The sequence below is a fragment of the Euleptes europaea genome, chromosome 9 (assembly GCF_029931775.1).
Source record: "Euleptes europaea isolate rEulEur1 chromosome 9, rEulEur1.hap1, whole genome shotgun sequence".
Classification (NCBI taxonomy): Eukaryota; Metazoa; Chordata; class Lepidosauria; order Squamata; family Sphaerodactylidae; genus Euleptes; species Euleptes europaea.
The window spans coordinates 79,121,404-79,137,976 of NC_079320.1; the positions used below are offsets into that span (position 1 = coordinate 79,121,404).

General features: G+C 45.7%; 1 protein-coding gene across 1 annotated transcript; it reads right to left on the minus strand.

The window, feature by feature from the left end:
* Window positions 1-2,223: 2,223 nt before the first annotated feature.
* Window positions 2,224-4,049, minus strand: SOD3 (superoxide dismutase 3). The gene is made up of 2 exons (XM_056855580.1): window positions 3,987-4,049; window positions 2,224-2,965 (listed from the first exon to the last, which is right to left on the minus strand). Exon 2 carries the CDS (start codon window positions 2,911-2,913, stop codon window positions 2,224-2,226), a length of 690 nt encoding a protein of 229 aa, XP_056711558.1. The 5' UTR covers window positions 2,914-2,965; window positions 3,987-4,049.
* Between the last annotated feature and the right edge of the window lie 12,524 nt (window positions 4,050-16,573).

The window sequence follows — 16,573 nt, forward strand, 5'->3', positions numbered from 1 at the left end:
TTTAGCAACTTTGTTTTTTGAGCCATTCCAGTTTAATACCAGTGCAATTACAGCATGGAAACTGGGGCATTATAAACCATCACTGACAAAAGTAAGGACAATTGTAATTGAAAATTTAATTGTCCTTAAATAACGTACTGCAATCTGTGTTGGATTGATTTTTTACTTTAGTAACTAGACATATTTCCTGTTTCCTTTCAGGGCTTGATATGTATTTAAAAGATCAAACTTTCAAATAATGAGTTGATTGAGGTTAGGTTCAAAACTTGCAGAAATCATCAACAATTAACCTCAATTAACTCCTTATTTGATAATAGGGCCCTTTGAAGATAGATAAATGGCTAAAATGGCTGAAACCCAGGAGTCAGAACTGATATGTGCCCTGACTAAATACACAACACAGTTCTCGAGAATAGTCTTTTAAATACCAGTATTCTCATTGATCTGATCAGTGACTAGCACTACGCCTGTAACTGTGCTCCGTTGTACGGATTAAACTGGTTTTTTTTTTTTTACTGGTTTAGTATTACTACTAAAAAACACATTTTAAAAAAAATAGCTAGCAGGCTATACATCAGGATGCATGCAGCCAGCTCAGATACGGATTTCTGCTCATGTGGCCCACGGTTAGAAACAAGTTAATGCCCTGCCATACATCTATATTATAATTACATTGTTGGTTGTTCTATTTTCAATCCTTTTCCTAATAATCCCCAGCACTGAGTTTGCCTTTTTGTTCACTGCCACACACTGAGCTGGCATTTTAAACAAGCTGTCCCCTACAACCCCAAGATCCTTCCCTCTCAGCCTGTTCAGATCCCATCAGCATATACTTCAGTTCCGGAGTTTTTGTTCCAGTGTGCATCACCTTGCATTTATGTACACTGAACTTCACTGTTCTTGCCCGCTCATCCAATGTAGAGAGTTCCTTTAGTAGCTTTTCACAATCCATCCTGAATAATTTGGTATCATTCTCAAATTTGTCCACTCTGCTGATGATCCTCAATTCTAGTTAATTTATGAGCAAATTAAATAGCACTGGTCCCAATACCAATCCTTGTGGCTGTTTTTAAATTATTCTGTATCAATCTTTTCCAACCACATTTTATTCCATTGCAAAGTTTACAGAACAGATGTACTGGGTTAGTTTCCTTTTTAAAAAAAAACAAACCATGGGAGCACAATGTCTTCCCACAGAGCTAAATGACGAAGCTCCCATTGATTTTTAACAGTTTTTTTAAACCTCTGGATATTTGCCAGTGACATGAATAGGATATTGATTGCCCCTACTATTAATTTTTCATAAACTTTTTTTTCCAGAATTGTGAAAGCAAAACAACTTTGAAGTGAAAATTATCCCCTCCCACAATTTGTTGACAACTGGATTACGCTACAGTGTGGCTGGAAGTTGCCTGGCAATAGTCTAATTTTTCACTCTGGAAGAAAGTTTTTCCTCCTGCCTGAACTTATCTACAGTGTACAAATGGCATTATGTAATTTGACCCAGATGTGGATCGAAAGGAAGCGCCTCCAAACATTTCTCAACTAGGAACAAAAAGCAAGGAATGTTCTTGCAAAGACTCATTTCAAATGTAAACAGTGTGACACAGCGACGCGATTGAGGATAGCTCAAACCCCGTTAAGAGGCTTAGAAGTGTTAGGAAGCAAAAACCTGCAAATACAGGCAGAACGAAAGAACGGATCTGAAGTTTTAAAACAGAAATAAAGTGCAGCCTTCTACTTTGTGCTCGAAGGGGAAGTCTCTTATCGCTGCAAACCAGCCCGCCCTCAAAACAGTGGAAAGACTGGGAGGGGAAGGAGATATGCATTTCATGTGTAGAGAAAAACAGTACACCAACTTAGTTGAAGCTTTTTTTATTTTTTACCTTTTCGTTCCTCCAGCTTTCTTGTTTGAGATGTCTTTCAAAAGATACAGCACAAAACAAACAGGACTGTTCAAGATCTCCGTAGCAAAAGATGCATTTCTTACCCTGTGACACTAAAGTGTGAAGCTGGAAAGAAGCCTGGATATGAACGTTCAAGCCAAGTGCTGCTCCTGCTTACTAATCTGCTTATAGAATGGGAAACTACGGCAGGGCAATAGGCATATCTGATTCCCCACCCCCCCCCACGGACCCCAGAAATATTTCAAATTATTTAGTAGCCGGTTTTGCCCATGTGAAACTGCTGTTTGGTCTTCACCTAGGCCTGGCTGTTGCATGCTCATCCTTCCATGTTAAGAAGCCCCTCGTAGGCCTTTCCCCACAATTCTTTGTTGCAACGTCCAATGATGCAGCAAGCCAAGCGTTTGCCAGAATTGCCATGCGCTAAACTGCCCGGGTTGTTCCCTTTCCCCATATCGTCTTCATTCTCGTGGATCACGACAGATCTTCCCAGAATGGCTTGGCCGCCAAAGAGATTTGCCTGAAGATTGGACATCATCATTCTGATTTTTCCATCTTTCGGGTAGAAGTTTCCGAAGTCCCCTGGATGGTGGGGGTGAGAGTCATTGAAAGGATTGTAGTGCCCCCCAGCAGAATCACAGCCGTTGCTGAGGTCTCCAAACTCATGGATGTGGATAGCTCTGCCCGTTTGCTGAGAGCCCATGGGAAACCCATCCAGGTAGAATACAGCACTCAGTTTTCCATGTGGGTGAACTTGCTTGAACAGAACTTGCCCTGTCACCTGCGGTTTGCCAGCTTCTAGGTTAGCGCTAGGCTTCACTTCACAAGTGGCATAAGTCCAGTTGCCATTGTACAAGTGCTTATATACCTGTGGGTAGAGGATTGCCATCCACAGTACATTCAACGTTTCCTGAATCTCCTGACTGGAAAGACTGGGACTTTCTTCTTGTTTTGTTTCATCAGATACACAAAGGAGCAAGCTTGTGACTAGAAACAGCAGCACGGACATGCCAAAATTCTTCGGAAGACTTTATGGAGGTGGTGAGAGAATTGGGTGTTGTCTTGGGAATGGAAAAAAAAATCATAAAAGTACAATGCTAAAACTCTTTTTTTAGCTTTATTACATCTTACATAACAATACGTTTCAAGACAGTATCTATCTTGAGTACCTTAACTCCATGAAACTATTTCCCATAGAGTTTTTACCACACCCTTGTATCCTTTCACCCTTTGTATTTAATTGTAAAGTTAAAATTTTAGAGTTAACACTAAAATTTATCAATGTTAATCAATAGCATTTATGTGGCGCTTGGAAGTATACACACAAGAATCTTTCAAGATAGTTCAATATTAACTTCTTTGTTGTGACGCAGAGTGGCTAAGCGTGAGATAACAGTGGCTTGAAGGGATTTTTCTGGTTCTCACCTCATACTACACTAATCATACTACATGTTGATTTTAGGGATGCCAGCCTCAAGTTGGGATCTGGTGACCCCCACCCCACCCCAGAATTACAGCTCATCTCCAGACTATGGAGACCAGTTCCTCTGGAGAAAATCGATGTTTCGGAGGGTGGACTCTATGGCATTGTACCCTACTGAGGTTCCTGTCCTCCCCTGGCTCCATCCCCAAATCTCCAGAAGTGTCCAGCCTGGATCTGGCAACCCTTACCCACCCCCATCCCCTGCCGGGGGCTAGGGGGGACCTAGTTGGTTTGTTTCCAAAATCTCTCACAGCAGCTATGAAACCTTTGGATTCAACAGAACACTCAACATTTTGCCATAAGCATAACACAAACATGGATGGGACAATATCACAGAATTCGGTCTGTCTCTTCCCCTCATCCTTTCCTCAGGAACCACGTCATCTGAAGCTTTCCCCTCAGTGGTTTAAGGGGGAAAGACTCTGCTGAATTCCACTGTGAAAGTCAGGGTCGAACACAGACAAACCTTCTGAAGTGAAGCAGAAGAGGTCTGAGCTGCATTTAGAGGCATTTGTATTCAGAACAAAAACTGCGTTCAAAGTGCTTCCACCACAGTCTGTCTTTAGCCTCTGTTCTAATAGTAATTGCTGTATTCCTACCTTTAATGCAAGATTTGTCTTCCAGAAGCACTTTACAGTTGCTTGCAATTCTTCTTGCAAACGGTAGCCAGTAACCAAATCCGGATTCCAGACTTTCTGTGGAGTTATGAACGCTGCGTGTTGATAGTGAAGTCAGTCAACCCTAGCTCATGGGAGTGGTTAGCAGGAGGCCAAAAAAGGAGGGGGGAAAAACTGGAAAGGAGGAGGGGAAACTGTTACCTGGTTGCTGAACACAAACCGAACCCAAATTCTTGCTAACTGTCCAGCCGAAACAAAACTGAATGTGTTTTTCCTTTCATTATTTTCTGTGCCAAAGCAAATGACCTTGAATTTGAAATGACAGGCAAAACACCCCCAAGCCAAAACACACACATGCACCCGGGTTATGCAGCTTGCTCTATTCTGTCAGTTTTTCCACGCAAATCTGCTGATGGATCCGAACAAAGTTAGTCAGCTAAAAAGCAGTTTGGGATTTTTGTTTCTTTAAACTCCCTGGACGCTGATTTTAAGCCCAACCCCCCCCCCAAATAACCCATTTTACAGTTCCAACTTGCTATTGTTATTTTTTTTAAAAAATCTGGCTGTAGTATCTAGGTCTCAAAAGCTTAATGAGAGAAATACAAAAACTTTGGGGTTTACAAGGTTTGTCAGAATCCTTTGGGATATTGCTTTAGGTCAGGGGTGGGGAACCTCAGGCCCGGGGGCCGCTTCAGGCCCGCGAAACCATTTGGTCTGGCCCTTCGCGGGTCCAGGCAGATCTCTAGCTCAGAAGGATCTAAGACTGGCGACCCGCCCCCCTCCCGCGGACAGGAATCGCCTCTATTCAAGGTGGGTGTGAGTTTGTTTTGCCGAGAAAAGGAATCTTTATCCCCCCTTGAAGAAGAGTCGTTCACTATGGAGCTGCTAGGACCGCCCAAGAATATAGCAGGCTGATTTTTAAGTTGATAATTTTGTATGGCCCACAAATGATGCGGTAAATATCCAAATGGCCCTTGGCAGAAAAAAGGTTCCCCACCCCTGCTTTAGGTGCTCAGAACATAGCCAGATTAAAACCACAACAAAATGCAATGGATTTTTAATGCTGAAATTGTCTTCCTTAATGTTCCAGTTTCATTTCCCTCTGTTACCATTTTTTTTTCTTTGCCTCATTTCCATACGGCTTCGTTAGCAATCCCTGAACATCCCAGTTTTTCTACGTTTTTCCTGCGCTTTCTGAAACCTGTTTTCCCCAATCTTTTTTTCCTGAAACGGCGCCTTGATTTCGTTTTTTCAACCCGCACTGAACGAACCGGCAATTAAAATGCCAGAAACAAACGGCCAATCATGCTTTGCTGTCTTCTGCAACATTCCTTAGAGCTGAGCACCATGCCTAGGCACAATTTTCAATTTTAGTGTGCGCGAGGCATGGATCATGGGACCCCCTCTGCTGGTTGTCATCTTTATCGATCGCCACCCATTCTCTCCACCCCACTGGACCCCCAGATTACAGCTCGGGTTGTTGTCAGTTATTATACTCCCTCCCCAGTTCTGTATGATTTTCATTTTATTTTGAGATTTAATCCTGGGGGGCTGTTGTGTTGTTTATTAAGCACCATCATGTTGTTTTCGATGGAGCTGAGTATATTTATAGTTCTGTTTTTTGATAGTTTTAAATTATTTGTATTTTATTTATTTTGTGAGCCGCCCTGAGCCCTGCTATCCAGGGAGAGGGTGGGATATAATTGTAAATAATAAATAAATAAATGTGTTCTACATTCACATTTTACAGACAGCCGAAAAAGAAAGAGAAAAGAAAGACCGTGTGAGCAGCCGGGTCTCTAGGAGAGAATGGGATATCATTAGGGTTGCCAGGTCCCTCTTCACCACCAGCGGTAGGTTTTTGGGGTGGAGCCTGAGGAGGGTGGGGTTGGTGGAGGGACTTCAATGCCATAGAGTCCAATTGCCAAAATGGCCATTTTCTCCAGGTGAACAGATCTCAATTGGCTGGAGAACAGTTGCAATAGCAGGAGTTCTCCAGCTAGCACCTAGAGGTTGGCAACCCTAGATAGCATGGGCTTGCTTTCAATCTGTGCCATTTTTCGCAGTTTACACCCCTCCCCAATTCCCACCAACACACTTCTGCCAATAAAATTTGTGTGCAGCAGAAACAAATCTGGTCTGAGAGCATAAACACAGCAAGAATATTTATTAATGTTCATAATGGGACAACAAAACACAAGCTCTGTGTTCTTTGCCAGCTGGAATTTAAAAATGTAGTAAAGGACTGCACAGCCAATGTAAAATAACCACTCACACGCAGGAAAGCAGCCAACCACCTGCAGGCCAGACAGGTGGGCCAGGTAGGATTCACAGGTGGTTTGAGGGGGCGGTGACTGCATAAAGTTATGCACAGCAAAGCATTGTGGTTGCTACAGCACACCTGCGCAGCAGCAGATGCGCAGAATTTTTTAAAAACCCACTACAAATTGAATGATCTGAAACAGAAGCGATGGCTCACAGACAGGGAAGTTCCACATAAAACCAGTCAGTATGGAACAATTGCCTCGACCTGATAATGATTGGAGGCCACCCAAAGCCAAGGATAATCCAGATCACGGCTGCCATCTGGAAGATGCCAGATCCTTACTCTAAAGCAGCGCTTCTCAAGTTGGGGTGCTCCAGGGGGGTCCACAAATCATGTCTGACCATCTGCCTGGAACAGGGAGCTCCCCGTCTCACTAGCTGAAGCAACACGTAGTTTTCCCAAAGCAGATAAATTTGAATGGTATCTGAGGTTAACATCCATTTCTTCCAAAGAACTAGTTAAGGGAAAACATACAGGGTTTTTTTGTTGTTCCATACTTTGGGGGGTAGGTTTGCCAACCTCCAGGTACTTAGCAGAAAGACTCAATGCCACTGTTAATACAAAGCTGTAAGAACCAAACAGGGACAGCTCTAAAGTCAGAAATATCAAAATTGTATATTAAACGTTACAACAAGTGCAAAACATCTGAACAAACAGTGTGAAGAGCTATATACAAATATGTACAGAAGTAATAAACTATTACAATTCATGTAACTTCAATTAAGCACACTGGCCAAATCCAAAACGACATGAAACGAAGTCCACTTCGAAAAGGTGAATAAATGTCTGTTTCACTTGTAACAGGTCTTGCCGTTGCACAAGCACACGCAAAAACAGATAAGATAGGAAACGCTTTCCCGGATATTTCTGGCGTTTTCACAAACAAGCTTCATCAGCCTCAAAAGGAAACTCGGATCTCTACCGTCCCGGTTTCTTAAGGAGGAACACAAGTTGCTTAGAGGGCTGCATTAGCTCCCCATATTCATATGCGATTTTGCTAATTTTTATTTTTATTTTCAATTTTTTATGCTCCCCCACAAAGGGGCTGCGAATCTTAATGCCTTCCCAAACCCCGCCTTCCTCAGGCTCCACACCAGGTTGGGAAATACCTGGAGATTTTGGGGGCAGAGCCTGAAGAGGGCGGGGTTTGGAGAGGAGAGGGACATCAATGCCATAGAGTCCAATTGCCAAAGCGGCCATTTTCTCCAGGTAAACTGATCTCTGTTGCCTAGGGTTGCCAGGTCCCGGTTGGGAAATACCAGGAGATTTTTGAGGTGGAGGGACTTCAATGCCATAGAGTCCATTGATGAAGTGGCCATTTTCTCCAGGTGAACTGATCTCTGTCACCTGGAGATCAGTTGTAATAGCAGGAGATCTCCAGCCAGTACCTGGAGGCTGGCAACCCTACTGTCACCTGGAGATCAGTTGTAATTGTTGGACATCTCAAGCCACCACCGGGAAACTGGCAACCCTACAGATAGGCGAGGGAACCAATTCCTATATTTTAGAGGGGAGACAGAATCGGAGGGGTAATGGCTTGCAATAAGACGCTTGCTGTATGAATCCAGGGTTTGGGCAAAATTTGAGCTTTCTAGCTTACAGTTCCCATAGTTTACAAAGGCATTACAGCAGCTTCAATGTCTCCTTTTCAAACCGGATTTTTAATTAATATCTGACTAGGCCTGCCAGCTACCCATTTCAAGACATTCCTCTGTGCTCAGGATAAGCATTTTTTCCATGAATTTTACAGCAGGGGGGCGAGGGGGCAGCTCTGAATTGGGTGATTCCTGGAGATTTGAGGCTGGAACTCGAAGAGGGTGGGCTTTGGGGAGGTGAGGGACCTCAGCAGGGTCGAATGCCATACAGTCCACCCTCCAAAGCAGCCATTTTCTCCAAAGGAACTGATCTCTGTCATCTGGAGATCAATTGTAATTCCAGGGATCTCTAGGTCCAACCTAGAGATTGGCAATGGCAGCCTTAGGGGGAACCAACATCCAAAACCAGTGTCTAAAGCAGAGCACCTGGCCAGTTCAAACCGATGTAGTAAACTGACTTCTCCAGAAGGTGTACAACTTTCACAGCCTCAATGTTACTGTAGAAAAGCAATGGAAATAGCGTTTCTAGCCTCCAGGTGGGGCCCGGAAATTTCCTGGAATTACAATTTATCTACAGACTACAGAGATCAGTTCCGCTGGAGAACATGGCTGCTTGGGGGGTAGACTCTATAGCATTATACCCTGCCCTGCTGTACCCAGTCTCCAACCCCAAATCTCCAGGAATATCCTAACCCAGAGTCGGCAACCCTTAACTGTAAAGCTGGAATGCCAAAACCGCTGGTCAGTAAGGTTGCCAGCTCTGGATTGGGAAATGCCTGGGGATTTTTGGGGCAGTGTCTGAGGAGAGCAGGGTTTGGGGAGGGGAGGGACTTCAATGCCATAGAGTCCAATTGCCAAAGCGGCCATTTCCCCCAGGTGAACTGATCTCTATCGGCTGGAGATCAGTTGTAATAGCAGGATATCTCCAGCTAGTACCTGGAGGTTGGCAACCCTACTCCAACCCCAAATCTCCAGGAATTTACCAACCCAGAGTTGGCAATCCTAACTGTAAAGCTGGAATGCCAAAACCGCTGGTCAGTCACAGGTCCTCCCTTAGAATCATAGAATTGGAAGGGACCACCAGGGTCATCTAGTCCAACCCCCTGCACAATGCAGAAAATTCACAACTATCTCCCCCCCACACACACATACCTCCAGTGACCCTTACCCTATGCCCAGAAGATGGCCAAGATGCCCTCCCTCTCATCATCTGCTTAAGGTCATAGAATCAGCATTGCTGACAGGTGGCCATCTAGCCTCTGCTTAAAAACCTCCAGGGAAGGAGAGTTTACCACCTCCCGAGGAAGCCTGTTCCACTGAGGAGCTGCTCTAACTGTTAGAAAGTTCTTCCTAAGGTTCTTGCCACATTCTCCGAGCTTCTTGAAATCAATTTGTCACCCTCCTTCTACAAATGCTAAAGAGTCAGACATGAACCGGAAAAGCTCTTATCTGGATGTATGTGGATAGCCTGATCCTGTTCTTTGTTATTGTCCTGCACAGGGGAATCAGGCATCAGCTGCAAGGACCTCACTGATTGGCTCTGCCTCCTGTGACAGGCATTTTGTGGTTACACCAACCACACTGTGCCAGAACTCTAAAGATGCCTACAGGCTCAAAAAGGTTGGGGACCACTGCTTTACAACAAGGAGAAGGAGTTGGTTTTTATATGCCAACTTTCTCTACCACTTAAGGAAGACTCAAACCGGCTTACAATCGCCTCCCCTTCCCCTCCCCACAACAGACACCCTGTGAGGTAGGTGGGGCTGAGAGAGTGTGACTCGCCCAAGGTCATCCAGCTGGTTTTGTGTGTAGGAGAAGGGAAACAAATCCAGTTCACCAGATTAGCCTCTGCCACTCATGTGGAGGACTGGGGAATCAAACACGGTTCTCCAGATCAGAGTTCACTGCTCCAAACCACTGCTCTTAACCACTACACGACGCTGGCTCGTGTAGTGGTTAAGAGCAGTGGCATTCATCAGCAGCAATAAAACCATAACTCAGTTCATCTTCTTTATCATTAAGGCAGTGTGTAAAGTTATATTTACTAATTTAAAAAATTAAGTTCCACCATCAAGAAGAAAAAATAGATAGGTTATTAAAGAAGGAAAAGGTGTTTCTTTGTAATATGAAGACTGGGGAAATAGTTCATCATCATAATTGTTAAAGGTAGGATTGCTGTTTTAATTAAAACTCAGTAATTATTGGTTCTTGTAGGTTATCCGGGCTGTGTAACCGTGGTCTTGGTATTTTCTTTCCTGACGTTTCGCCAGCAGCTGTGGCAGGCATCTTCAGAGGAGTAACACTGAAGGACAGTGAAGGGAGTGAAGACACTGTCCTTCAGTGTTACTCCTCTGAAGATGCCTGCCACAGCTGCTGGCGAAACGTCAGGAAAGAAAATATCAAGACCACGGTTACACAGCCCGGATGACCTACAAGAACCAATGAACTCTGACCGTGAAAGCCTTTGACAATATTCAGTAATTATTGATCCAGTATAAAGAAAGTAGATATAGTTAATATGTGAGTGTATAAATTTTTTATATAATACAAAGAGTATTATTTTGAACAGTATTATAAATTTGCGAATATATTCACCAAATACTAAATAGAGCTCTTCAAACTTTATAAGAAAGAAATATTTTGAGTTTTCCAATAAACTGCCGAGCTTTTAACAAATACTGAAGAAAAATCTTTTTCCTCCAATGGATATCTAGATACTACACCTGAAAGCGTCATGCACATTGTTATATCTTGTGAGAAACTTTATACTTCAGTTGAACCACTATGATATGCAGCTAAAAAAAATCTTCTCTAAGGCCATTTATGAAGGGATATTTATTTAGCAGTCCCTGCTGGACTGCTTCGAGGCTTCCTTTGCATTATTCATTATTTTACCGACCTTCAGATGTGACTTCACTCTGGCTTTGTTCTTCCCCCGCAGTTCTAGGATCCTGTTTTAGGATGAATTTAAATACTGCTTTGGGGCAAGAGCGACACAAATTCCCCCCAATTCCATGCATAGCTCTTAACTTCGGGTTTCTCTCCCAACGCCCATTTTGGCTTCTCCCCCCCACGTGTCTGTCCCTCCCGTCCAACCCCTTCCCTCAAAGCAAAGCACAAAAGTGGGAGTTAAATCTTCATGAAATGTGCAGGAGGACACCAAAGAGAGAGACTGCAAAGATAGTAAGGCAGTTCCCAGCAGGGAGCTGTTGAAGAGAGGTCAGGACTTGAGGTTCCCTCCTGCACTTTGATGTAAAACGTTCCTGTTACTCTTGGGAGTAAAGGTGTGAATGTTCTAGACCTTAGTTGCTTGTAATGAATGATCAGAGAGGAAACCACAAAGCTAAGTGTGTGCATTCATGTCTAAAGAAACTTCACAGGGAGTTCAGATATCAAAATAATATTCACTATGCATATCTTGCAGGCAATTGTGCAGTGAGAAAGGGCATCGTTTCCTGTCTGGAAGAAAACAAATTTTCATAGCAAAGTGGCTTCCCACCTTTTTAAACAGTATTCACTCTAATGTGTTGATGTTGCAAGCATAATTTAAACCCTGGGAGACTAATGAAGTTTAGCAGTATGTGTTAATTATTTTTTGTTGTCTCGGTTAACACGAGGTCCTAAATCCTATTTACAGCTTGCAACTTCAGAAGTTCCAGAGCTCTTGTACAACCTTAACATCTTTTTGATTTCATGCGGCTTTTTGCAAGCGTTCGATGATTATTTAAAGTCCCCTGTGGGAAGTGCTTTTTAAGATCCGACATTCAAGGATTCTGAATGGAAGAAATGGCTCTTAGCTCGTTTTAACTTTTAAGTAACAAATCAGCCTTTAGAAAGTCTTTGACTGATAAATGGGTCTTTATGGGCAATCTGATAATTGCATTTGTGTTACATTGGCACAGCTGGTTTAAAGGATGAGTACCCGCCCCTCTACTGTAATAAAATCTGTTGGGGTGCTTTTCAGCTATAGAACTCAGTCTTTGGAACTTCCTACCCAGGGAAGCCTATCCAGCTATCTCACGAGTCCTTTCCACTTAACAGTGCCATCAGAAGAAGAGTTACACCCTTCTAAGTCCATTTAATTCTGCTGGAGGTTTAGAAGGGTATAACTGCTTAGGGTGGCCCTAATAGTTGTGTCAGTCTCAGGCGTCTGCCCCTAGCATCCCTCAAGCAAACTCATCCAGACAGGTAGATCTGAAGAAGTGATACTTTATTAGGAACTAAAAGGCAAATAAAAGAACTGACTGCACGCAGGCAGGAAAGGTTAGCAATGGAGACCCAGTACAGGTTACTTGCTTAAAAACACTAGGACAGGAGAATAAGATAAACATTGCTAGGCAACAGCGAGATAAGCAGTTCCCATGAATGAAGACAAAACACACCGCAGCTGTGAGTACTGGCACAAATGAAGTATACACAGGAGCTTCCAAAACCTGGGAACCAAGGACTTGACTTGTGGCCAGAACTTGGCCTGAACTTATGTCAAGAGCCTGACTGGATCTAGTGTTCAATGAAGAACCTGACATTCTGCCCCCCTTAAGCCCCCCTCTACCTCCCCTAACATCGGGCGAGGCTTCTCAGGATACGCTTCATGAAACTGGCAGACCAGGCGAGGGGCAGCAATATGGTGTTCCGCCACCCACTCATCATGACTGGAACCTAGATGTTTCCAGCGTACCAGGTAGTGTAGGGTCTTATTACGCACCCGAGAGTCCAACAATATCTTGGAAATCTCAAAATGTTCCTCACCCTGTACCAAAACCAGGGAACCTGGGGCAGGTTCGGGGTGCCACTTGGGGGCTGCTATATACCTCTTTAATAAACTGATGTGAAACACTGGATGAATACCTTTCAAAGACTTAGGAAGATTGAGCTCCACCGTGACGTCATTTATGAGCTGAGAAACCGAAAAGGGTCCCACATACTTTTCACTGAGCTTTTTACACAGGCGAGGAGAGCGAAGGTTTTTTGTGGACAGGTAGTTATTGTAAGCTTATTCAGCAAAAGGTAGAAGATCTACCCAATCATCTTGATGGTAATTTACATAGCAGCATAAGTAACATTTGATTACAGAGTTGACCCGCTCGGTCTGACCATAAGTCTGGGGGTGATAAGCGTTGGACAAACCTTGTTCCACCCCCACCAACTTAAGGAAAGCCCTCCAAAACTTTGCCACAAACTGTGGGCCGCGGTCAGAGATCACGGTCAGAGATCACCTTGCGTGGGAAGGAGTGATATTTAAAGACATGTGACACAAACATACGAGCCAGTTTTATTTTACCTCAGAATAGAAATATGACACAAGAGGCTTCTTAAAGTTAACAAACATAATGGAGGAGTTTATTAAACAGTATTCAGAAGATAGATTTTGAGGGGAAACTGTATTAGAGGGAAAACACCCAATATATACAAGATTCACTTCAGAGAGAGCCTAGTTCGTATTTGGCTTAGATGTTACACAAGTTACATTCCTTCCGTTCTTAGTACACAACCTTAGTTCTGTTCCTCAGAACTCCTATAGTTGATGTTTCACAGACTCCTGCCGCCTAGCTACCAGGGAGGGAAGAGACCTTTCAATCTCTGTTCCCCAGAGAAATGCAGAAGTATGGAGATTTGCCCAAAATGTCTCTTCCCGTTCTCACTAACGAACTACCCCACACCAGTGGCAGTAATTCCTTCACACTACCCTGTAATTGGATTAGCTCCTTCCCAGAGACTAATCCCTCTTTGTGACCTGAGAAAGGGCCCTTCTCCTCCCAATCTCAATCCTGTCGCTCCACAGGTTGTGTGTTTCACTAGCTTAGGCCTAACTGAACCCTCAGGTTCTCGGAGTCGTTCACAGCTTCTTCACTCGCAGGTTACCAATCTTAGAATTCCTTTCTTTCTAAATATTGTCGAAGGCTTTCATGGTCAGTAGGGCTGTCAAAAAAAAAATTCGGTACAGTTCGGATTCGGCCAAATTTGACCCTTGTGGGTTCGGTACGTGCCGAAGTCCGAACTCCCCCGCTTCGGATCCCCGGTAATTCGGGGGGATCCGGAGTTCGGGGGAAAATTCGGCCCCAGCGCGCCTTCAGAGGGATTCCCTGAAGGTGCGCGGGGGCCCTTTAAACCGATCTGTGCCTCCCGGCCGGGAGGCACATATCGGTTTAAAGGACAGCCCGCCCCCCTTCAGCGGGCTACGCTGGAGAGGCTCGGGCTGTCATTTAAACTGATCTGCGCCTCCAGGCCGGGAGGCACAGATCAGTTTAAAGGGCAGCCCGCACCTTTCAGCGGGCTCCGCTGGAGAGGCGCGGGCTGCCCTTTAAACTGACCTGCGCCTCCCAGCTGGGAGGCGCAGATCAGTTTAAAGGACAGCCCGCCCCCCTTCAGTGGGCTCCGCTGGAGAGGCTCGGGCTGTCATTTAAACTGATGTGTGCCTCCCGGCCGGGAGGCGCAGATCGGTTTAAAGGGCAGCCCGCACCTTTCAGCGGGCTCCGCTGGAGAGACGCGGGCTGCCCTTTAAACTGACCTGCGCCTCCCAGCTGGGAGGCGCAGATCAGTTTAAAGGGCAGCCCGCCCCCCTTCAGCGGGCTCCGCTGGAGAGGCTCGGGCTGTCATTTAAACTGATTTGCGCCTCCGGCCGGGAGGCACAGATCAGTTTAAAGGGCAGCCCGCACCTTTCAGCGGGCTCCGCTGGAGAGGCGCGGGCTGCCCTTTAAACTGACCTGCGCCTCCCAGCTGGGAGGCGCAGATCAGTTTAAAGGACAGCCCGCCCCCCTTCAGTGGGCTCCGCTGGAGAGGCTCGGGCTGTCATTTAAACTGATGTGTGCCTCCCGGCCGGGAGGCGCAGATCGGTTTAAAGGGCAGCCCGCACCTTTCAGCGGGCTCCGCTGGAGAGACGCGGGCTGCCCTTTAAACTGACCTGTGCCTCCCAGCTGGGAGGCGCAGATCAGTTTAAAGGGCAGCCCGCCCCCCTTCAGCGGGCTCCGCTGGAGAGGCTCGGGCTGTCATTTAAACTGATTTGCGCCTCCGGCCGGGAGGCACAGATCAGTTTAAAGGGCAGCCCGCACCTTTCAGCGGGCTCCGCTGGAGAGGCTCGGGCTGTCATTTAAACTGATGTGTGCCTCCCGGCCGGGAGGCGCAGATCGGTTTAAAGGGCAGCCCGCACCTTTCAGGGGCTCCGCTGGAGAGGCGCGGGCTGCCCTTTAAACTGACCTGCGCCTCCCAGCTGGGAGGCGCAGATCAGTTTAAAGGGCAGCCCGCCCCCCTTCAGCGGGCTCCGCTGGAGAGGCTCGGGCTGTCATTTAAACTGATTTGCGCCTCCCGGCCGGGAGGCGCAGATCAGTTTAAAGGACAGCCCGAGCCTCTCCAGCGGAGCCCGCTGAAAGGTGCGGGCTGCCCTTTAAACTGACCTGCGCCTCCCAGCTGGGAGGCTCAGATCAGTTTAAAGGGCAGCCCGCGCCTTTCAGTGGGCTCCCCTGAAGGGGGGCCGAATTTGCCGGATTTATTCGCGAACTCCCGAACTCGCTGAATTCGCCCCCCCCCCCGGTTGCCCGCCAGTTTTGAGTTCGGATCCGTCCGAACAGAAAATCACCGAATCAGGGGAAATTCGGTTGATTTTCAGTTCGGACCGAACCAAATTGACAGCCCTAATGGTCAGAGTTCATTGGTTCTCTCAGAGCAGTCAGAGTGAGCCTTTTGGCTCCATCAACTCCTTGTCATTCAGCTTCTACTGAAGAGTAACCCCTCATCCATCACAGAGGGCTGCCACCCTCTGGCTCTTCCAGTTGCCACACCTTATTCACCTTCTTCCAATAGTCCAACTATTGGAAGAAATAAAATAGACCTTCAGAGAATACCCAACCATCCCAGCAGAGATCCGCATTAGGACCCTGACTGCAGGGATTCCTGGGGGACGCTGAGAATGTTTGACAAAAGCAACCTACCATTTTTGACAGCCACAATCACTCGTGAACCGAATGAGTCTCAGTTTTCCTGGCCTCAGCACCATCCAGCTCAAACAGCTGCAATGCTGTTAGGGTTACCAGCTTTGGGAAGGGAAATACCTGTAAATTTTGGAGGCGGAGCCTGAGGAGGGCAGGGTCTTCTTTTATTACTCCATTTATTACTTCTTTTATTACCCCATTTCCACACTTATCATTTAATATATTTGCTTTCTGGTAAAGATAAGGCTGTTACTTTATCCATAGCTCATTTATTTAATGACTACATTGAAGATGTATCCAAAGCTATAATCAACTTGTGCTAGAGTTGACAACCTCCAGGTACTAGCTGGAGATCTCCTGCTATTACAACTGATCTCCAGTCAATAGAGATCAGTTCACCTGGAGAAAATGGCAGCTTTGGCAATTAGACTCTATGGCATTGAAGTCCTTCCCCTCCCCAAACCCCACCCTCCTCACTCAGGCTCTGCACCAAAAACCTGCCGGTGGCAAAGAGGGACCTGTCAACCCCAACTTATGCCTAAATGCTCATTTGCATACAGGTGCTCATTTTGCACTGGAACTGGAACAAGAACTCTTCACAGGGGATACCTGAAAGACATATTCAGCAGTTGTAAATTTGAGGCCTAGATTCCCCATCCCTCATCTGTGTGGGATGCCCCATTTATGCTTCGAACCACAAATACATTTCGGTTGTGTTGAGTT

Excerpts from the sequence above, each read along its gene's own strand:
- SOD3 (XM_056855580.1), bottom strand. The coding sequence starts at position 2,913 with ATGTCCGTGCTGCTGTTTCTAGTCACAAGCTTGCTCCTTTGTGTATCT.